The 23671-nt window shown below is 41.0% G+C and overlaps 1 protein-coding gene across 1 annotated transcript in view; it reads left to right on the plus strand.

The window, feature by feature from the left end:
• The window catches only part of LOC126418797 (sorting and assembly machinery component 50 homolog B), a 115781-nt gene that overhangs the window by 57787 nt on the left and 34323 nt on the right, over positions 1 to 23671 (plus strand). Inside the window, exon 6 of the mRNA XM_050085731.1 lies at positions 17074 to 17179. Coding sequence (XP_049941688.1) covers positions 17074 to 17179 — 106 coding nt within the window. The remainder of the gene's footprint in view (positions 1 to 17073; positions 17180 to 23671) is intronic.

Consider the following 23671-nt stretch of genomic DNA (forward strand, 5'->3'; position numbering starts at 1 on the left):
CTCCTCCTTGCACCTGAGAAACAGATAACATAGCCTAAGCTTCTGTTCTCAACTTACATCTAAGGGCGGGCAAAACACATTCTATAAACTATTCTCCTTCTATCGTTTAAATAGACAGTTGAGAAGCTACCAGAAATAATTTATTTTTTTAAATTTAGTGTTTGGAAAATTATTAACTTTCTCAAGACCATTATTGGCAATAATTTACTTTATTATTGATTCATGTACTTTGCATATTTTTTTTTACCATAGCTATTATCTTCTGAAAGTCAGCATAGGATTTTTTGTCAGTCGCATTTTTGGCTAGTTTGCAGTTTACTTTATTATTTTAGATACTGCTGTAAATAGAAAATTGAGTAACCTTTGTAAGTTCCATCTTCATACGGCTCAATTATCATGTGGATTAGTGTGCTAAAGAAGTAATTTGTTTGACAGCAGTTATTTTGCTGTGTCAGAGGTATAATTAGAAAGCTGTTTTTATTATTACACACAAATATTCTACAAGCTGAATTTCTTAACGTATTTGTTTACCTGTATTTCATTGTCTGTATTTATCTGTTAGTTGACCACCTTGCTTAAGCAAGATCATGTGTTTCTCAAACGTCTTTACTAGACATGATGGAATTACTCATTAATTTTCCACCTTTCACCATATTTGTCAGCCTACTGACGTCATTACTCCTATTTCTCTCTATTTTCATTTATTCATATATTTCTGCACTTCTTTCTCCCTGTTATCTTCATCAGCCTGCCGACTCATTATTTACCTATATTTTTGATGTGATTCTCGCACCACTTCCACACACCTCCTCCAATTAATGTCAAACACTTTGGCTAGCATCTGGTGGCACCTTTTTAGTACTTGCCCGTACCTTTAGACAATCTTAACCCCAACTGAAAATTATTAATTTATGCAGAGTCTGTTTCAAATTTTAGCAATTTACAGCTTCAATAACTTCTCTTAACACAAAATATTTTGTATTTTGTAGATAGTAATCCTTTTAATGGATTGTATGAATTATTTATTTACTTCAGCCATTTTCTGTCATTAGTGCTCATATGTTACCCAGTGTTATTTTAACATTTAGAATTTACTATTGTAAACTACCTTTGTGCTCAGATGGCAAAGACTACCAAATCCACCGGTTAGTCCCTCAACCATTAGGGGTAAGACCCAATGGGACCTGGGGCAAGTAAAGCTAGCAACCTGCTTCCCTGGTACTTTAAATATGATGCTGGCAACAATCAGAGCAAAATGCCTCGGACCTTTGGAGGTGACGGAGCCCCACCTCCAATTGACAAACTAGGGACTCCTAAGATACGACTCGGCAAACAAATGGTAACGAGATGGGGAGCTATTAATATCAGTGGGGGCTACTGTGGGAAGAAGGTAGAGTTGGCAGAGGCTGCAAGTAAGATGGGGTTGGACGTTTTAGCTGTTAGTGACATTCGGGTAAGGGGTGAGAAAGAAGAGGAAGTGGGAGAATACAAGGTTTACCTGTCAGGAGTCAAAGCAGGAATAGCACAATGGGGTGTAGGGCTTTACATCAGGAAAGAAATGGAATCCAGTGTAGTTGCAGTAAGATACGTAAACTAACTGTTGTGTCGGTAGCTGGGCCGACACCGTGAAGTTGAGATGGCTGAAAAGGCAAGCTAGACTAACGCTGTAGCCGATAGGGCACGCAAGGCTAATGCAGACGGGCGTGAAGTCTGGAACATGAGAACTTATAAATGAATAAGAAGAAAAGTATGTAGATGCTTATTACTTATCTTTTTATTAGTCCTTGGAATACATCTCTCTTGAATACTCGTAAGCTAGAGGCACTGATACAAATGACGCCTTGCTAGTTCGTAGCCATTAACTTAGCTGATGGCTATTCTGTCTCTCGGCTAATGAGAGAGAAAGGCTTCGTACATCTGGTCGGTAGCTAGGTTCTCGTACAACTGGGCGGTAGCTAGGTTCTCGTACAACTGGGGCGAGTGCTCTCTCGTATCACGAGACCTGCCTTGGTGGTGGCGCTAGGTCTGCGATCACAGTGGCGACACGCGGGTCCGACATGTACTAAATGGACCGCGGCCGATTTAAGCTACCACCTAGCAAGTGTGGTGTCTGGCGGTGACACCACACTAATGACAGATGTGGATAGATTTGACAGTGTCTAACAAGAACATTAGGATTGTGTCAGTATATTCGCATTGTGAAGGGACAGATCAAGATAAGATGGATAGTTTTTATGACGCACTCAGTGACATAGTCGTTAGAGTAAAGGGCAAGGACAGTGTTCTGCTCATGGGTGATTTTAATGCCAGGATTGGAAATCGAACAGAAGGGTATGAAAAGGTTATGGGTAAATTTGGAGAGGATATGGAGGCCAACAGGAATGGGAAACAACTCTTGGATTTCTGTGCCAATATGGGCTTAGTAATCACAAACTCATTTTTTAAACATAAGAACGTTCACCGGTATACTTGGGAAGGCAGGGGAACCAATCTGTCATTGACTATATAATAACAGATCAGGAATTCAGGAAGGCTGTGAGGGACACACGTGTATTCAGGGGATTCTTTGATGACACTGATCACTATTTAATCTGCAATGAAATTGGTATTGTGAGGCCGAAAGTGCAGCAGGTCAGGTCCATATGTTGGAGGATAAGAGTGGAGAAACTTCAGGATAAGGAAATCAGGCACAAGTACATAACAGTGATCTCAGAAAGGTACCAGTTAGTTGAATGTAGGCAATTACAGTCATTGGAAAAGGAATGGACAAGGTACAGGGACACAGTACTAGAAGTGACTGAAGAATGTCTTGGAACAGTAGTGTGTAAAGGTAGGATGAAGCAAACAGCTTGGTGGAATGACACAGTCAAGGCAGCCTGTAAAAGGAAAAAGATGGCGTATCAAAAATGGCTACATACTAGAACTCAGGTAGACAGAGAAAGGTATGTTGAAGAAAGAAACAAAGCCAAACAAATAATTGCAGCATCCAAGAAGAAACCTTGGGAAGACTTTGGAAACAGGTTGGAGACTTTGGGTCAAGCTGCTGGAAAACCATTCTGGAGTGTAATTAGCAGTCTTCAAAAGGGAGGTAAGAAGGAAATGACAAGTATTATGGACAGGTCAGGAAAACTGCTGGTGAATCCTGTTGATGCCTTGGGCAGATGGAGGGAATATTTTGAAGAGTTGCTCAATGTAGGTGAAAATACGATGAGTAATGTTTCAGATTTCAATGTACAATGGGATAGGAATGATGATGATGGAAATAGGATCACATTTGAGGAAGTGGAGAAAATGGTCAATATATTGCAGTGCAATAAAGCGGCTGGGGTAGATGAAATTAAGTCGGAACTCATCAAATACAGTGGAATGTCAGGTCTTAAATGGCTACACACGATAATTGAAATGGCGTGGGAGTCGGGACAGGTTCCATCAGACTGGACGAAAGCAGTAATCACACCAATCTTTAAACGTGGAAACAGAAAAGATTGTAACAACTACAGAGGTATCTCTTTAATCACCGTTGTGGTTAAAATCTTCTCAGGTATTGTTGAAAGGAAAGTGCGAGTATTAGTTGAGGACAAATTGGATGAAAATCAGTGTGGGTTTAGGCCTCTTAGAGGTTGTCAGGACCAGATCTTTAGATTACGGCAAATAATGGAGAAGTGTTACGAGTGGAACAGGGAATTGTATCTATGCTTTATAGATCTAGAAAAGGCATATGACCGGGTTCCTAGAAGGAAGTTATTGTCTGTTCTACGAGATTATGGAATAGGAGGCAAACTTTTGCAAGCGATTAAAGGCCTTTACATGGATAGTCAGTCAGCAGTTAGAGTTGACAGTAAATTGAGTTCATGGTTCAGAGTAGTTTCAGGTGTAAGACAAGGCTGCAACCTGTCTCCACTGTTGTTCATATTATTTATGGGTCATATATTGAAAACAATAGGCTTGCTGGGTGAGATTAAGATATGTGAACACAAAATAAGCAGTCTCGCATATGCGGATGACTTAGTTGTGATGGCAGATTCGATTGAAAGTTTGCAAAGTAATATTTCAGAGCTAGATCAGAAATGTAAGGACTATGGTATGAAGATTAACATCTCCAAAATGAAAGTAATGGCAGTGGGAAAGAGAGATAAACGGATTGAGTGCCAAATAGGAAGAACAAAGTTAGAACAGGTGGACAGTTTCAAGTAATTAGGATGCATATTCTCACAGGATGGCAACATAGTGAAAGAACTGGAAGCGAGGTGTAGCAAAGCTAATGCGGTGAGCGCTCAGCTATGATCTACTCTCTTCTGCAAGAAGGAAGTCAGTACCAAGACTAAGTTATCTGTGCACCGTTCAATCTTTCGACCAACTTTGTTGTATGGGAGCGAAAGGATTCAGGTTACCTTATCAATAAGGTTGAGGTTACGGATATGAAAGTAGCTAGGATGATTGAAGGTACTAGTAGATGGGAACAATGGCAGGAGGGTGTCCACAATGAGGAAATCAAAGAAAAACTGGGAATGAACTCTATAGATGTAGCAGTCAGGGCGAACAGGCTTAGATGGTGGGGTCCTGTTACACACATGGGAGAAGCAAGGTTACCCAAGAGACTCATGGGTTCAGCAGTAGAGGGTAGGAGTAGTCGGGGTGTACCAAAGAGAAGATACCTGGATTCGGTTAAGAATGATTTTGAAGTAATAGGCTTAACATCAGAAGAGGCATCAATGTTAGCACTGAATAGGGGATCATGGAGGAATTTTATAAGGGGGACTATGCTCCAGACTGAACGCTAAAAGGCATAATCAGTCTTAAGTGGTGGTGGTGGTGGTGGTGGTGGTGGTGGTGGTGGTGGTGATGATGATGATGAAACTACCTCTCATATTCTCATGTAAGTCGTCATTTGTGTGTAGTCATTTTTGAGAATAATTCTTACCCACTAGGAAGACATGACAGACTTATAGCTTATGTACAACATGAAGACATGTATTCCTTACTTGTTATGATAGGACAGAATAAGAGAATGAAATAAAGTTTCATCCATCTGGGACCACACAGTACGCCAAACTGTCTACCTGCCAAAGAGCGGCAGGCTCCATACATAGACTAGTTACTGTCGTTTCCAAATCACTTCAGATCTACAATGTTTCATAGACCTAGTGTATTTCATAGACCTTGCATATTCCAAATGGTATGCATTTGCATGAGGCCTACTTATTATCCTGAATGGTCCTTGATAAACATGCATAAAGTTCTTTGTTCTTGTATCCTGAACCTCTATAATTCTAACATTCATGTTTCCACTGTCATTATTTCTGTTGTTTAGATGATTGTTGGAAGACCTATTATTACTTTGCACCTGCTCCTCAGCAGCAGCAGCAGCAGTTACTTTTTGTACTCGCTCCAGATATTCAATGAATCTATTCACATTATCTGTAAGAGCGGAAATGACGCTTTTCTTCCAAAACCAAGGCAGTTTACCTTCTGGTCCCTTGATAATCGTTTCCAGTTTCATCTTTTCTGTCAGATGTGACAGCTGTGAAACCAACTTTCTAGAGAATTCTTTTACTGATTTACATCCTGGAGCAAACTTTTTGTCTCTCCAAAACTCTCTCAATACATTGTTTTGTTTGTTATGTGCCACAGACTCATTAAGAAATGCAGGTTTAAATTCAGAAAGGTTTTTGATTTTAATCATTACATCAGCTGACCATTGCAAAGCATCTCCTGACAAATGACCTCTTACGAAAGAAATTTTTTCTCATTCCAACCATGTGGTAGCCAAAACATCTTCAGAATCTTAGGTAGTTCGTGCAGCAATGTTGACCATTGTACTGCGGTGGTGTAAAAGTTAGCATTTCTGCCTAGAAAGCAAGAAGACCCGGGTTCGAGTCCCAGCTGCAGCACAAATTTTAATTCATTTTGTGTGCTTCAATCATTATCTTCAGAATATTTCCAGAACTGCAATGGGTGAATTTATTTGCCTTGATCAAAACGTAAAAATTGACAACATCCGATGAAAGTGGCATCAACTGAAGTAACATGTTGTACAGTGGTATTATAAGAACTACCAGAGGTTACTTTATTTTTCTATGTTAGTAATACTAGTTCTTCTACTTGTAGTTCCACTGCTTCCACTCTGTCAGAAGATCTTGTATCAACATCCTCACATAATTTCACACAATCAGACTTTACTTTCTTTATATCTTTATGACAAGCATTTACTTTCGTAGTTGCCTCTTCAAATCAATTAGAACAAAGTTTGGATTTGTTGCCTATTCTTTCTGACAACCTCCCTTCTACAGGCACATCTGCGTCTTTGACAACTTTGCGAGCTTCGCTAATTTTGCTTTTGAAAGTTCTATGCAGTTTATTGAGCCGTTGCCCTAATTTGACTTGCAGATCATGGTGGTTATCATCAATTTTTATAATTCAAACTATTCAGTTTCGAGGTCATTTCATCTTTTAATGCTTTATTAATATCCTTTAGTTCTTTACTGTTAGATTCAATGTTGCTATTTAACTGTTTATTACTAGATTACATTTTATTGTTCAGTTCTTTATGATGTGGTTCCAGTTTAGAAAACAGTAGTTGCATCCCTTTTGGTACCTGTAAATTTCCACTTGGCATTTCCATCTATTTTTAAAGGAATTTCTAGCATTCCCTGACTTGACTGAATTTCAGTCATATTGAACTCAGTTTCATTATCTGATAACTCTATTAATTCCCCTTTTCCTTTTTTTTACCCCTACTTCAGGTACCTCGTCATGAGAAAATGGTTCTAACTTTGCAGTAATACTGAACTTTACTTCTGATTCTGGTTTTATTACTTTGATGGAACCATCCTTATTAATTTCAGTTTCTGATTCTGAGGATTTGTCATCAGAGACTGGTTCCATATTACTTTTCGCATTATTCTTAGCAATACATTTCATCTTCATTAGTCTACTGGAAGCAACTAACAAATACTTTACATATTCATGACTTAACTTAATTGCCTGACCTAGATGAATGATGCTGGTGCGGTGCACCAGCATACGTGATGTGAAGCATCATGACGTCATGCAGGCAGCAGCAGCAGTAGCAGCTGTGGCGGTGAGGATGACGATGAATGTCACCTACTGCAGTAGCTACGGAGGGCGGGACGCTGGGCACCGATGAGCATGCGCAGTAGCTTGCAGGTGGCTCACAGATCCATAGATCCATGCAGCTCCGTGATGATGCACCGTCATCTTCTAACCTCAGTGCTGGTGGTAGCTGTGATCTAGTATCATCTTCTACCATCACCATCAAGGTTAATGTGGCTAACATTAACAGTTTAGGTCCCATACTCAGAGCAAATCTTAGCACTGTTCTCACACTGGTTTCGGCATATTTCACTTTGGTATCTTGTTGGTGCCTACTGAGTTCGCTGTTTTGTATCGGTCACTTTCACTGTTCAAATTCCCGGCTGATATGCACCACATATGGGATGGCAGGTTAATTAGTAGAAATAAGAATATTCACTGTCTTTTATGAGAGCCTGAAAACTATTTTTGCGGTCAGCCAGAAAACGATGGAGAACTTACTGACCATAGTTTCCAGTCTGCAAGTACATATTCTTCTTGTGCTCATTGAAAGAAATGTTCTACTCTCTATTCAGTCAGCAGGATCAGGAATTACAGTCGTAAATAAATCTGATTGTAATCTAATTGTAATAGTTCACACACAAAACTTTCCTGACGATGATGATGATGATGATGATGATGATGTCCCTACCATAAACAGCACTAGTAGCAGTTCAAAGGTGACCTTTACAGCAAGTTCCAATTGAAATAGTCATCTGATCATCTAAGTTAATTGTTCGACACAAAAGTGGAAAATAACCTCATGACTTGCCATGCGGTTTTGTTAACATTATGGGTGGCACACAAACAGTTACTCCCATGAAATCTAAGCGATCCAGGATGGTGTACAGTCCTCGTGAATTCACTCCCTACTTGTACTTAAACATGCGTTTAGCAGCAGACTTGCTGTGACATCATCCGATGCAGCCGGCATTTGACTGATGTGGACCGATTGATAGCTGGGTGTGAAGTGTGTGTTTTTCAGAAATCTAAATTATCCAGGATGGTGTACAGTTCTCAAGAGTTCACTTACTATTTGTACCGAAATCGTGCATTTAGTAGCATACTGGCAGTGACATCACCGGAGGCAGCGTGTAAGCTGGCGTTTGACTGATGCAGACACAGTGATAGCTCAGTGCAAGGTGTGTGTGTGTGTGTGTGTGTGTGTGTGTGTGTGTGTGTGTGTGTGTGTGTGTGTGTCATTGCCTCTCAGGCCATATTTGTACACGGACGCAGTGGAATGCCGAATGGAACATCTGCCATTATCTGGTCTATGCCCAGGCAGCAGCAGCTAAATGGCTGCTTTCTTGGACACAAATTATTTCATAACCCTGTTGTGTATCGATTTACAATCTTCATAATTTTTATGTGAATGGAGTTGAGTTGGCTTTAATTGGAGAAAATTTTTTAGCTCAACTTCATTTAAATTTTGCTGGCTAGAATTTTTAGAATGGAACCATCAGTAGAACATGACCACTGAACTATTTCTTTAAGGTTGTTGTATTGATCGTTATTTAAATCAAGGTCCCAAAACTTGTTATATCTTTATTATTTAATGGGTGTAATCAAGTGCTGTAATCAGAACTTTGTATCATTAATGATACTTATTCTATTACAAATAAAGACATTTCTGTTCCAAATTTAATTTTTAGTAAATTACTTGAAAACTATTAGAGATAGCAGAATAGGGTCTCACAGTTAATGTTTTCATATCAAACTGAAGCTTCATACCAGTTTTCATCTTTCTGAGTCTAATGTTTAGCACCTTCAATTTTTCATAAAAATGCAGATTTTGACCAAAATATTGCTCTGATCAAGTTGAGACTTGTAACAGTTGATTGTGACATACATTTGCTTCTTAGATTATTGCACAGGAGCATTGTGATGATGTGGCACTAGTAGCAGTGAAATGGGGTAATTTCTGGCACACTCGCTTTGCCTCTGTATCTCTCAAATGATGCAGCACTTGTTTCGCTACATCGTATTACTGTGTAATTTCTGCAGTTGGGATCTCCTCTCTGATGTTAGTCATCGTGCCTCTTTAGTCCCCCCCCCCCCCTGCCCCCCGGTTCTAAGTCATGTTGGTATCATTAATAAATTTGCCGACCATTTGATTAGAAAATGATTATTTACCAAATATTCACTTTGGCAATCTCAGGTGCACAGAGTTGTGGATGCAAATAACACTTCTCCTCACACAGAGATCAAAGATACTGTCCTCTGTAACAAATGCTGCACTATCGAGGACATACACCGCATGGCACTCCTCTTTTCATTCCTCTGGAAGAAATCTACTCTTATGTCACCTCTGCATTGATCCTACCAGATTAACCCACAGTCCTATCTTTTGCAGTGAACCACATGCACATTCTGGTTTTAGAGCCTTGCACACATTAGCTCACATCCTGGTGGAATGCCTGTCTCCTTCCCCCTAACCCTTGCCCCCCAACCACCTCCCTATCATCCAAGTTTTACTTCTGTACGTTACTTCACTCCAGGCAAATACCTTCAGTCTATATTAAAGGTTAATAAATTCAATGTTAGTAAATTTCTCTTTCTCAGAAACGCTTTTCTTGCCGTTACCAGTCTACATTGTATTCCTCTCTACTTCGGCTGTCATCAGTTAATTTGCTGCCCAAATAGCAAAACCTATCCACTACTTTGTGCCTCATTTCCTAATTTAATTCCCTCAGCATCACCTGATTTGACAACATTCCATTATCCTTGTCTTGCTTCTGTTGATATTCATCTTGTATCCCTCTTTCAAGACACTGTCCATTCCATTCAGCTGCTCTTTCAAGTCCTTTGCTGGCTCTGACAGAATTAAAAGTCAGCAGCAAACCTCGAAGTTTTTATTTATTCTCCCTGAACTTTTTAATTCCTACTCCAAATTTTTCTCTGGTTTCCTTTACTGCATGCTCAATGTACAGATTGAATAACTTTGGGGATAGGATACAGCCCTGTCTCACTCTTTACTCATCTGCTGCTTGCCTTTCATCCCCCTTGGTCCTTAAAACTCTCATCTGATTTCTATAGAAGTTGTAAATAGCTTTCACTCCCTATATTTTACCCCCACTACCTTCAGAATTTCAAAGAGAGTATTCCAGTCAACATTGTGAAAAGCTTCCCCAAGTGTACAAACGGTGTAAACGTAGCTTTGCCTTTACTTAACCTATCATCTAAGATAAGCAGTAGGGTGAGTTTAGCCTCTTGTGTTCCTACATTTCTCCCAAATCCAACCTGACCTTCCTCGAGGTTGCTTTCTACGAGGTGCAGAGTGCCAGGGGACATTTGCCTCTCCCTACAAACCTACTGACTTGATTATTTCTCTCACCTTAGTTTGTTATTGTCAGTCCAAGTGATGCTCATTATGGTTTTAGCCTTCACACATTTTTGTATTATGAATCTCCTGGTTAGAATGCCTTCTTTCCTCCACGTCCTTAACTGGGTTGGTGCGGGTAATGTACTGGTAAGGTCTCTTTTGCTACAGGTGAGTCCTGGACAAGCTCATGTCTGCTCTCTGACCTGCATACCAGGCAGTTGAGTTGTTCCAGTCCAGGGTGATGTTGAGTGACAAGGGATACTCCTTTCTAGCTGGCTTTTGGGGTTAATGTGAGGATTTGGGGGTGTGTGGGGATATGGCACAGGAAATCTGTTTGTGGACTAGGTCTGGGTTATAGAGCTTGTCTGTGAAGGCCTTTGTGAGACCTTAACCATACTGTCAAAGGCAGTTCTTGTGATTGCAGATACACCATGTCCAGGTGGCCAGGCTGTGTGGTAGGGGATTTTTTTTTTTTTTTTTTTGTGTGTGTGAAAGAGATGACCGCTGTCAAAATCCATATACTGTTGGCCCCCCTTCAGACCTGAATTTTTTCTGGAGGAAAATTTTTATTTATGTGGTAATCCTCTTAGGTGATTTGTTAAATGATTTTAGATGCAAAATTCAGACAAAGATATGTACTCATTTTCAAAACATACTTTATAAACTTGGCTTCATTTTATGGACTAAAATAACTAATGACAAAATAGTCTGTGTTGTAATAATTAGTAAAAGATCATTCAATAATTACTGTGCAAAATAACAATATGAATATTCTGTTATATAGTGGAATATAGTGAACCAACCACATCTGTGTATTCTGGTGGTCACATGCTCCTGCACACTGCTATGTTGCTTTACTGATATTTTCATCATGATGCCAAATAGCTGGCAGCACTTTCGCCTGATGAAAAGATTGAACATCATTCATTGTAGCCATAGGGTCTAAAAGCATTAAAGTGGACACAGCTGTGGATGGAGCTATCAGATTGGAGAAGCTCAATGTCCAGGAAGGGGGCACGCTGTGTTGAGGAGGACCATTCGAAGCTGATGGGACAGAAGGCCCTGAGACTGTGAAGGAATGCGGGTAAGGTATCCTGGCTCTGAGCCCAGATTGTGGAGATGTCAATGAACCTGAACCAGACTATTAGTTTGGGGTTTTGGGAGGCTAAGAAGGTTAGTGCTAGATGGTCCATAAACAGGTTGGCATAGGAAGCTGCCATGTGGATGCCCGTGGCTGTGCTGTAGATGGAAAGAATGCATACTTTATGGTGATCACAAATTGTTCGTGTGGTGTATACAACAGTGGAATAGGAGGCCATGCTGCAAACATCTGAATTTTGCTGCTAGACTTTCGTGTAACTTCTCTTAGCTTGAGAGTTGGTAAAGTTAAATAGAAATTTTTGTCTAGTTTTACTGTATAAAATGCATGACTGGTTAATGTCTTAACATAGCTCCATGCACAGGCCAAAACTTTCAGAAAAAGTTCCAGTGCAGACAAAGTGACATAAAGAGCATATAGTGAATCATCTGCAGTTGAATGTTGCATTTCTTCCTCACAGAACTTAACAAATTCTTATCAACACCTGATAATTTATAAAGTATTTCATTACTAGGATGTAATTTGTACCACCATCAGTGATCTAGTTTCCAATATATTCTGTACGAGATGAACTCCTAATCTTTTCTGCAACGGGTTCCTCATGGGATATAATGTACATAGTCCTCAGTAAAACTTCATCACTCTTTGTGTATGATTTAGTTGTACCATTTTAAAGAACAATAATTTTCCAGTGTTCCTGCAATAGAATTATTTATGTTACCACCTGCGAATTTCTGCTTCTTATTTTTGTGACGAGCAATTAAAAGGACTATCAGTTTGATAGTGAAAGCATATTGAGGAATGTGGAAGTTATGTAGATAAAATAAATTTTAATATAATGGAAGGAAACATTCCACGTGGGAAAAATTATATATAAAAACAAAGATGAGGTGACTTACCGAACAAAAGCACTGGCAGGTCGATAGACACACAAACAAATTTTGTGTGTATGTTTGTGTTTGTTTGTGTGTGTATCGACCTGCCAGCGCTTTTGTTCGGTAAGTCACCTCATCTTTGTTTTTATATATAAAATAAATTTTATTTTGATGTAATTTAGAAACCTCATTACTCCTTATAGTGAAGGGATTGAAAGGTATTTATGCATCTACCCAATTGTGGCTCTAGATTTTTGTCCATCCCGAAGAGGATAGCAGATCCTTGAGGTGAGCTGGTCCCAGATATTTTTTTTCTTTTTTTCCCCAATTCTGTTGCTCAGTGCCTCCCCTATATACATTTACTCACACCAAATTTTATTTTGTATTTCTTATCGACTTTAACATTGCATATATGTCACGTTTGATTTCATCAGCTACCATCCAGTATATAGACATTTCTTGTTCATTTACTTGGTGGACCACGACTTGGTAGCAAAGTAATCACACCCATATTTTTCATTCACCACTTTCTCAGACATGACACCAATGCTTCTTCAATGGAACTGTAACGGCTACTATCGCCATTTGACCAGTGATTTGATCTAATGGCTACTTACACTGTAATTGGCATAGTGCTTCAGGAAACACAGTTTATGGTAACACACATCCCTGCCCTGAAAAACTGCCAGCCCTACTGTACTAGTCGCGTTAATATGGAGAGTGTGTCCTGTGGTGTCTGTACCATCACATGCTCCGATATTTTCAGTGAGCTGGTGCTCGTTACCAGTGCACTAGAAGTCATGGGTGTTATTGTCTACTTACTAGTTTGCATGACAATATATAATGTTTATCTACCCCCAGACAGACCTTTGCATTATCATAAGCTTTTAGAGTTTGTGGCAATCACCCTGCCCCCTTCCTCTTGTTGGAGGCTTGAATGCCCATAGTTCTTTGTGGGATGGCGACACTGTGTCTCACAAGAGGCAGAGTACTAGGAAAACTCCTTTCAGAATTGAACGTTGCAACCCATTTCATTGTGGCCCACGGAATATTTTCAACTATTGATCTCGTAGTTTGCAGCCCAGGTATCTTATCCTTGATTCAGAGGTGTGCCTATAGCGATCTTTGTGACCGTGGCCATTTTCTTATTGTTCTCTCCCTCTCCACTTAGACATCTAGAACATGCTCCACGTTGGTCACTTTGGAAAGCTGATTGGCAGGCTTTCTCCTCTGCAGTCACTTTTACAGCAAATTTCTACAGGATACTATTGATATTATTACTCATGCTGCAGCAGAAAAGTACTCTGCTCCTCGGGCTCATCCCGATATCTGGCAGTGCCATGGTAATCTGAAGATATAGCCCCAGCTATCAGGGAATGCTGCAGGACACTTTAGTGGCACAAGTGCCTTCCTATGTGGGTAATTTAATAGCATTCAAGAGACTCCGGGCAAAAACACAGTTTTTAATAAAGAAAAGGAAACAGGAGTGTTGGGAGCAATATGTCTCAGCTATGCGAACCCACACGTCATTGTCCCAAGTATCGACTAAACTCCGACGCATTTGCGGCCATCCATCACCCATGGTAGTTCCTGGTATCCTTGCCAATGGTAACATCTGCACTGATCCCGTGGTACGTGCCGAATGTTTTGCAGCACACTTCACTGAAGTGTCAGCTTGCAGTAATTATCATCCTCATTTCCTGGTCCGAAAACACCTTATTGAGCAGCGTCCGCAATCTTTCTGTGCATACAGCTCTCAATCATACAATGTACCTTTTAGTGAAAGAGAGCTTCGCAGTGATTTTGCAGTGTGTTGCGATACAGTCCTGGACTTGATAAAATCCACGACCAAATGCTCAAACACCTTCATGCCAACAGCATGAAACATATCCTCTGGCTTTTTTATCGCATTTGGCAGGAGGGAGTAATCCCCCCCCCCTCCACCCCTCCACCATCCCTCCCCTGTGCAATTGGTGGGAAGGTATCATTATCCCTGTCCTGAAACTGGGAAAGGATTCACATATTTTAACTGATTACTGGCCAGTCTCTTTAACGAATGGGCTGTGTAAGCTATTCGAACAAATAATCAACTGCTGTTTTTGTTGGTGCCTTAAAGCCAGAGCGCATATTTCAGGATCCCAAAGCAGCTTTTGGGCTTTCTGGTTCACCATACATCACTTGGTTCGTTCGGAATCTGCAGTGCGCAATGCTTTTGCGTGTCGCCATCTGATTGGCATGTTTTTTCATCTACAGAAGGAATACGATGACACCTGGTGACATCACTTCCTCTCTACACTGCGTAAGTGGGGATTCCGAGGCAGGTTACCAATTTTTATCGAGGATTTCCTATCCCTCCAATGTTTCTTGGGTCCAGATAGGTTCGAATCTTGTAAACCACTATGTGCAGGAAGCTGGAGTCCCTCAGGATCAGTTCTGACTGTAACGCTGTTTGCTGTCGCCATCAATGGTATCGTAAATGCAGTGGGTCATACAGTCTCTCTGCCACTGTGTGTGGACGACCTTCGCCTGTACTATGTCTCTGATTACTTGAACTTCTAAGTGCCAGCTTCAGGGGGCTGTCTGGAGTGTCTGTGACTAGTCTCTGAACCACAGCTATCAGTTTTCCCCTACAAAGTCACAATTTATTCATTTTTGTTGACTTCGTACTGTGCACCCACACCCCAGAAATTGATCTACATGACCAGTTACTTGAAGTCGCTGACACATTCTAATTCTTAGGTATTTTATTTGACCACATGCTAACTGCACTGGGCAGCCACATGTCTGCCAGTTCAAGGTAACTTGCATGAAGAAGCTGAATGCTCTCAGTTTTCGTAGTCACACCTCGTGCAGCACAGGCCACCCAGTGTTTCTGACATTTTACAAAGAGCTGATTTTATCCCCCTTGGACTATGGGTGTGTTGCCTATGAGTTGGCAGCACTGTACGCACTGAGCATTCAACACAATGGCGTGTGGCTGGCAATGGTGACCTTCTGTACGAACCCTGTTGACAGCCTCCTGGTGGAAGCTGGTGACCCCCCCCCCCCCCCCTCCCGTTGCGGGTTAGATGATAGCAGCTTCTGGCAAGTTATGTAGTCAAAGTCTGAGATATGTCTGCCTATGCATATCGCTCATCACTGTTCCATAACCAACAGTTCAGACTGTTTGCGCATTACCAAAAACTGATTTTCTATTGGAGGACCTCCAATAGTCTCTGTTAGTTGGTGTTCCTAGAGCTCCCTCTCGACATTTCCCATGTGCTGTACCATGTCCTGTGATATGGATGGACCTCTTTTGTGACCCCAAGAAGGATGCTGATCCCATCCTTCTCGGACACCTGTTTCTGTCAATCCTCCACGGTTATTGTAATTCGGTATGCATCTTCACAGGTGGATCAAAAGTCAACGACAGGGTTGGTTACGCTTGTGCACATACAAGGGGACATGAGAAGTACTCTCTGCCGAGTTCCTGCAGTGTATACACTGCAGAGTTGGTTGTCATCTTTCAGGCATTGCGGTACGTCAAATCCCAGGCCAAAATGAACTTTTTGATCTGTAGTGATTCCATGACTTGCTTAAAAGGAATAACTTTGTGCTATCCCAAAAATCTTTTGGTGGCAGACATCCAGGATCTACTGGCTGCCCTCTGAAACTCTGGAAAGATGGTGAGCTTCATCTGGACAACGAGCCACTTAGGCATTCCGGGAAATGAACTTGCCGACCGTCTAGTTAAAGACCCAACTACAGGACATCAACTTCATACTGGGATACTAGACCCAGACTTACGATTACACTTCTGATGCAATATTTTCGGGCTCTGGGAATTTGAATGGCAGACTACTACGGCCCAAAACAAGTTGAGAGTGATTAAAGTGTCCATTAAGGTGTGGCATACATCTTTACACGTCTCTTGGAAAGATGCCATTGTGTTGTCTCTCCTGCGTATTGGCTACATGAGAGACACCCACAGAGTTTCTTCTGTGTCAGGAGGATCCTCCTCACTCCAGCTGCGGTAGTCTACTGACAACAACGCACGTCCCTGTCGAGTGTGCCCTGCTGGCCGATCTGCGGCACGCTCTTAGCTTGCCTACTTCACTACCTCAGGTGCTTGCGGATGACATGACAGCTACTACCAAAGTGTTGCATCTCCTGAGGGAGACTGGATTTTACTCTAACCTTTAATACTCTTCCACTTTCAGTGTTACGGGCGGTTGTGAGGGTGAGAGCCCCCCTCTGTGGCCAGTACCCACCAAGCAACTGTAGGTTACTTTCTTCCCCTCTCACCTTCTTGTGCTTTTAGCCCCCCTGTACAAGATGCTGCCGGGTTTATTTATTTTCTTTCATCTGTTGTGGTACAACTGCTGTCATGCCCTTTTAAACTCTTTGACTTGCTTATATAGTTTGAGCAGCCTAGTCCCCATTTCGCTTATGATAAGGAGGGACTGATGACCCCATTGTGTTGGTCCCTTAAGCACACAATCATCATCTTGACTAGCCAGTCATTGAGTTTCTTTGGAAAGCTACTGTCATATACAATGTACTGTAGGTTATTCGGCTGACTTATTGTTATTCTTGTAATTGCATACTTGTGCCGTAGATGCATAATTTCGTGAATTGTTCCATTAGCAGGTGTAGCTTCAGTGGCTATTAAAATTTATAAATACATTACAATATACATTTTTCAGGTTTACAACATCAGTCTTCCAGAGAGGTGCTGAATGGCCACCATCAGCGTACAAGCAAATGGACCGGGGCATTCTTCTCGATCTTGCCTTTTCGTCCTCTTCATCGGTATGAATAAATTTATTGAAAAACTAACTAGAACTTATTTATTTTACTTATTATTGTATACAAATGATTATTAAAAAAAAAAAAAAACTTCATGCAGTCATTTGATTTTAAAAGTATAGTGTGAAAAATTGTGAAATGGGATCTTCTCCTGGAGGTGTTTACACCAATGAACCACAGTTATTTCAAAAGGAAACTTTATTTATTTACTAAAATAAGGGAAAGGCTACCATTCTGCTATGATGGACTGTTGTGTGGAGCATAGGAACACCTAACTGAGGATGGTATTCAGACTAGCTTTCAAACTCTTGTTCTTTTTATAATAAAAGTCTGCACATTCACTCACATTAAGCACATAGAGATCCAAATGTACACACCCACAGCTGCAGCGAAACATCATTTATTGACAGCGTTGTATGGCACCAAGTGTTGACCGACATCCGAAGTGCTGAGGACTCAATACGTGTCATGGAAATGCAGATACTGAGCAGGTTATTAGACATTTCCCTGCTCAATCACACGAACGAGATCATGAGTTGACAATTAACTGAAGTGACGCCAGTCAATGGAAAGATGCAAGAATGGAGACTTCATCTTACTGGCACCACCTACTTCAGTCATCAGCTCAGCCTTTCATCTCACTGTCGAAGGCCAGAGACAACAAAGAAGAACTCAATTATGGTGGCTATACAGTATAAAAGCAGTTGTAAGATCAAAAAGACAAAATCCACAGGGAGCGTTAAAACTGTAAGAAATGGCGTGCATTGACCCAAAAAGCAGACCCTCCTCCAATGGGATGGTACTGAGGAGGAGGAGGAGGAGGAGATTGAGATTATTGAAAGCAGTTTCCTGGTCTGACGGAGATGGGAACGGGATAGGGAAGGATGCACACATTATTCCGTGTGGGAATTTTGATTATTATACATTGCTGATTCAGCTCTCTTCCTTCCCATGCCCTTTTACCTTCGTTACTGTCTTTCTTTACTTATCTACAACTTATTGTCCATTCTTTATTCCTTAATATTTCTGTCATTTCTTCTCCTCTGTGCTACCTGCCTTCAAAACACATACTGGCCACCCTCTATTTTGCTAGTTGAACCCCTGCTGTTGTAATGGCCTACCACACTAATAAGTGCCAAATTACAACTCTTGCGGCAGTGACCCCTCGTCGAACATGTCACTTAATGAGCTTACCTTTAAAATTGGCATCTCAGACTGTCGCCCATCTTGCTGCAAGAGCACTCACCTTTTCTAAATCCCTCATTCCTTCATCCTCACCATAACCTTACAATACTAGCTCGAACCATACTTGATGACCTCCAGTCATTTTGCAAAATCGTTTTACTGTGTGACCACAACTTCCTGAATACCATCGTAGAAACTCTTGCTCTTAGAAAAGTTGGGATAGCATCATGTGATGAGGCTGTCCCAGATACTCCTGTCTTCTGCCTATGTGAGATTTACCTTCGGCAAAAAAAAAAAGAAAAAAAAAAAACCCTACTGCTATGATCCGACCACACCATTAACCCATAATTGCTTCCGCAACCATGTCTTGCTAACATATTCCACTTTCCATTCCTCCAAAATTTGCTCCACCATCCATGAAACACACTGCCCCTGAACGCCCATCTTCTAACACTGTTGTAAAATTTCCTGCCAAAACTCTGACTTCTGCAGAAGTCTCATAACTTCTAAAGGCCTCATCTTTGTCACAAAACTGATGTTCAACCATGCTGGACCTGAAAAGGACCTCTTTCCCCTTTACTCATTCCCTGGAGGGGAAACATTTCCTCTCCCTACACTCCGCTGACAGCAGCTAACAAAAATTCCACATAGAACCGTGTTTAAAACAGTTCTAACCTCCCTCCAACACTGATCCTCCTCTCCTCCCACCCAGTTATCCTATGGGAACTTATGGGAATTCCTCACTTCTTACTTGGCTTCACCTTCCTTTTTTAAATCCCTACCCAGTGAGTCCAACTTCACTCCTATGAAATACATAGCTATCGTTATTAGCTGCAACAGATGAGAAGGTGTGCTCTGTTGGTGCTCAATATTTCAGCAATTTTGATCGAGATAAACTTGTGCTGCTGTGTTTTTCCTCAGCAATTTTGATAGAGATAAACTCATGCTGCAGTGTTTTTCTTCAGTACACCAAAGTAGAAGTGTGCACAGTATCAGCTAAGTGAAAATCTGTGCAATACACACATTTATTTATATATAAAAACAGACTTTGGAATTTGCCTTTATGCGAGACCGTGTGTAAAACATCAGTGTGTGCCAAATTGAAGTTCTGCAGTCTCTTATTTTACTGTTTACATCACTTCTGCGTAATCTCCTACTGATGGTGTCGATACCCATTTGTTTTGCGATATATTGTGAAGTTTTCAACAGTTGTGAGTGCCGTGATAAACTCTTACTGCTGCGCGGGGTAGCCGCGTGGTCTGAGGCACCTTGTCTCAGTCCACGCGGCTCCCCGTGTCGGGAGGGGGGGGGGGGGGCGGTGTATAACGTAAGTTAAATTAAATGTTAAAGTTAAATGTTAAAGTTAAATTAAGTTAGATTAAGTAGTGCCTAAGCTTAGGGACCGATGATCTCAGCAGTTTGGTCCCATAAGACCTTACCACAAATTTAATTTAAAAAACTTGTAGTTATCATCAATTATATGCTTAAACTTAGTTTTACTCTTGTAAAATTTATGAGAACAATAGGTCTCCCCTCATTCAAAAAAATCATTTTCTAATTTCATTGTACAATTATGTGAGAAATAGGTTACTTTTGAGAATATTCAAATGCTTACAAAACTATATTCTCGTAAGTTACCGTATTTACTCGAATCTAAGCCGCACTTTTTTTCCCGGTTTTTGTAATCCAAAAATCCGCCTGCGGCTTAGAATCGAGTGAAAAGTAAGCTGAAGTTCTGGAAAATGTTGGTAGGTGCCGCCACAACCAACTTCTGCTGTCGAATATCTGTAGCCCTATACAGGCTTGCTTTGCAGGCACAAAAATACTGGCGTCAAAACCTTTGAGTCAGTAAATAAATTAAAAGAAAAGATAGAAGAATGTAAACATTATGCCATGTATTCTTTCATGTTTGCTGCTATCTCATTTAAATCTTGTCTGCCTAATAAACTACGAAACTAGAGTGAGACAACAGCAAATGCGGGAGAATATACATGTCGTGTCATGTTTATATTGGTATTATTCTTTTGCTGAATAGTGATACAGTCAGAAATGAAGCACGTCAACTGACTGGATTTTTAAATCTGAGATGACTCTAATTTCTGTGCAGAATGTAATGTACTAAAGAGGCGTCTGCAAAGATTTTCAAACGGAGAAAAATTTTCGCTAAACTCTCGTTCAGAACATCATTTATCATACGCAGTCTATTATTTGGTTCTTGTTGATCATTATCAAAGAAAGCAGCAGTGTAAGTAACAACAAATAGCAGTCTCTTGCCATTGTTTCGCTTATGAAACAATTCCTCTCTTTTTTTTTTATTGTAAGCGGCAGTAGCGTGCGCAAAAGCAAACCATGCAGCGAGCAGCGACAGGTCATAAACACTCATTATCAGAATGCGACAAACAATGCATGACACAGTACAATAATGCATTTTCAGCTTAGAGTGACGTAAACACCTATAACAAAGAGAACGGCACTTATCAGATCAAAGCAAAATAAGCAATCGATTCAAACCAGACGAAGCACGTGAAAAAGGAAGGGTACCCGTATAAATATGGATGGAGTGCCTGACACGTAGCAATGGCTACTTGGTAAAGCTGAACTGTTAAGCTTAAGACTCGAACCAAACTACTGTAGCTGTCATCCCATGTAGGCTTTCACGGCCGGCGTCTTTATCAGTAAACTCTTCCGGGCTAAGTTGCCGTGGTCGATCTGTAGAACTTCTTCTCCCTGACGTTTCGTTCTCAACTACGGAGAACATCGGAAGAAGTAGTTCTACAGATCGACCACGGCAACTTAGCCCGGAAGAGTTTACTGATAAATACTGTAGCTGTATCTTCATCCATTTGACCTAAATTGTCTCTCATGTTACAATGGACCAATTTAGTTTTGATTTGGAGGTGCGGTCTAAAACTTTTCTCTCCCTTTGAATTTCGAGTCTCAAATTTCAGGTGCGGCTTAGATTGGGGAACATTTTTTTTCCTTGATTTCGAGTCTCATTTTTCAGGTGCAGCTTAGATTTGAGTGCGGCTTAGATTCGAGTAAATACGGTATTGGTATGAGTGTTTTGGATACTTAAATTGTTTCATAGCAAATCAGTGTTTTTGGTTCACAGTTCTGCCAAAGAATACATCGCTCCTGAATTTCATTGTTTGAGGGCTATTCAGAAAGTAGGGAATGTTTCCGTCTGATGCCACTAGGTGTGCGCCGATCGCGTATATTTTGGTATGTGCGTGCTCGGCAGCTCAGTCGGCATCCATCTGTGACAGAGGGAACGTGTCTGCGCATCTGGTTTTTTCAATATCCGAATTTGAAATGTGCGCTGCAATTGAAAAACCCGCCAGTTGTGAGGTGCGGTCTGCGATATGGTTTTTGTTGGCAAAAAACCTAAAACCTATAGAAATTTATCGTAAACTGTGCAGTGTGTACGGAAACAACGTAATGAGTCAATGTTGCATCTGGAAATGGTGCATTTGGTTTAAAAATGGCCGAACCAACGTTCATGATGAAGGGAAGAGTGAACGCCCGAGCATTGTGACTGACGATCTTGTCGTTAAAGTTGATGGAATGATTCGTGAAAAACATCACTTCACAATAATGGAGCTTTCACTTTCTTTTCCACAAGTTTCACGGACTTGGTTGTTTGAAATTGTCACTCAAAAGCTAGGCTACCACAAATTTTGTGCACAATGGGTGCCCAAAATGCTTACAGAGCACCATAAAGAGCAACAAATAGGGGCAAAGTTGACATTTCTGGAGACCTACTACAAACATGATGGTTCACTAATGGATCGAATCATAACCGGTGATGAGTCTTAGGTGAAATACATCAATTGGGAGACAAAATTACAGTCCATGGAGCGGGGGCACACAAGGTTCCCCCAAAAACCAAGAAAATGTTTGCAAATCTTGTCAGCAAGGAAGTTGATGGCGACATTGTTTTGGGATAGGCAACGTGTGCTTCTTATTGATTTTCTTGAACGTGGAGCAACCATAAATTCTACCCGGCACTGTCAAACTTTGCACAGCCGTAGAAGAGCAGTTCAAAACAAACGCCGAGGCAAGCTGACGTCCAAAATTTTGTTTTTGCGTGACAATGCCCGACCTCACACGGCAAACCACAGTAAAGAACTCCTTAATTCATTCAAATGGTAAATTTTACCTCATCTGCCCTACAGTCCCAATCTTGCGCCAAGTTACTTCCACTTGTTTCCCTAGATGAATAACTGGCTTGCAACGCAGTGCTTTGATGATGATGCGGAACTCCAGGCAGTTGCGACTCACTAGCTGAAGCCTCAGGTGGCAGAATTGTACGACTAACTTATTTCAAATCTTGTACACCATTGTGATAAGTGCCTCAATGTGTTTGGTGACTATGTGGAAAAGTAGCATGTCAGTTGCTCTTTCAGATGTATTAATAAAATGTATTTCTTGTACTTAGTTTTTGAGAATTTTCGTAAGCTACCATTGTCCTTTGCATAGTCTGCGGGCAATTTGTAATAAATCGGAGTTCGTGATTTAGGTACTATAGCAGGTGTTACGACTAACATGCTGTGTTGCATCTAGTTTTCCCATAAAGAGGAGTAGCCCTGTATATTATTGGCATTTATGGTAAATTAACTCTGGTTTCGAGTTAGCTAACAACTATAATCAACCTCCAAATGTTTTAGGAATCCAGTAATTTTTACCTCAAGTTTTTGTGTTGAGTTAATAGAAATCTCATTTTGTGTATATGCTTCAGTTCTTGTAGGGAATTAGCAACTTTTTAGCTCAACGGATTAGAAGACAATCAGTCGGCTTAATTTAAAGTTATTTGTTCACAACCTTGTAATACTTTGCGCTAGCTAAAATGCAGCCCCATTGTGACTGCTGTTCTTGAATACAGGATGAATTGGTTGACATTCGTAAACAGCTGGAAATCACCCTGACTACTGTCAAATGATGGGCAGCTGCTGCGAATTGGTGTGTTGGAAGAGCTCTTGGGAGTCTTGTACCAGTCATACTGGTACCAGAGATACCTGAAGTACTATCCTCTCCGTTGGATCCTGTCTCAGCTGCAGAAAGTACAGGATCCACTTCCACTTGACTGTGAGTGGCTTGTCAATGGTGGATCTAGGCAACCTGTACAGATGGGGACTAGGGATGACTCAGGTGGCCGAGTGCACCAATCTCGATTAACAGTTAACTTCGGTTAAGTCGATATGTAATCCTGTTCAGCGCAGTATTCTGGTGCACCAACATCGATCAAAGTTAAACGAGGGAATCGACCGCGGTTATATTTAACCGGGGCTCTTTCCCGGTTTTCTCGACATA

Source organism: Schistocerca serialis, chromosome 9, assembly GCF_023864345.2.
Source record: "Schistocerca serialis cubense isolate TAMUIC-IGC-003099 chromosome 9, iqSchSeri2.2, whole genome shotgun sequence".
NCBI classification, from domain to species: domain Eukaryota; kingdom Metazoa; phylum Arthropoda; class Insecta; order Orthoptera; family Acrididae; genus Schistocerca; species Schistocerca serialis.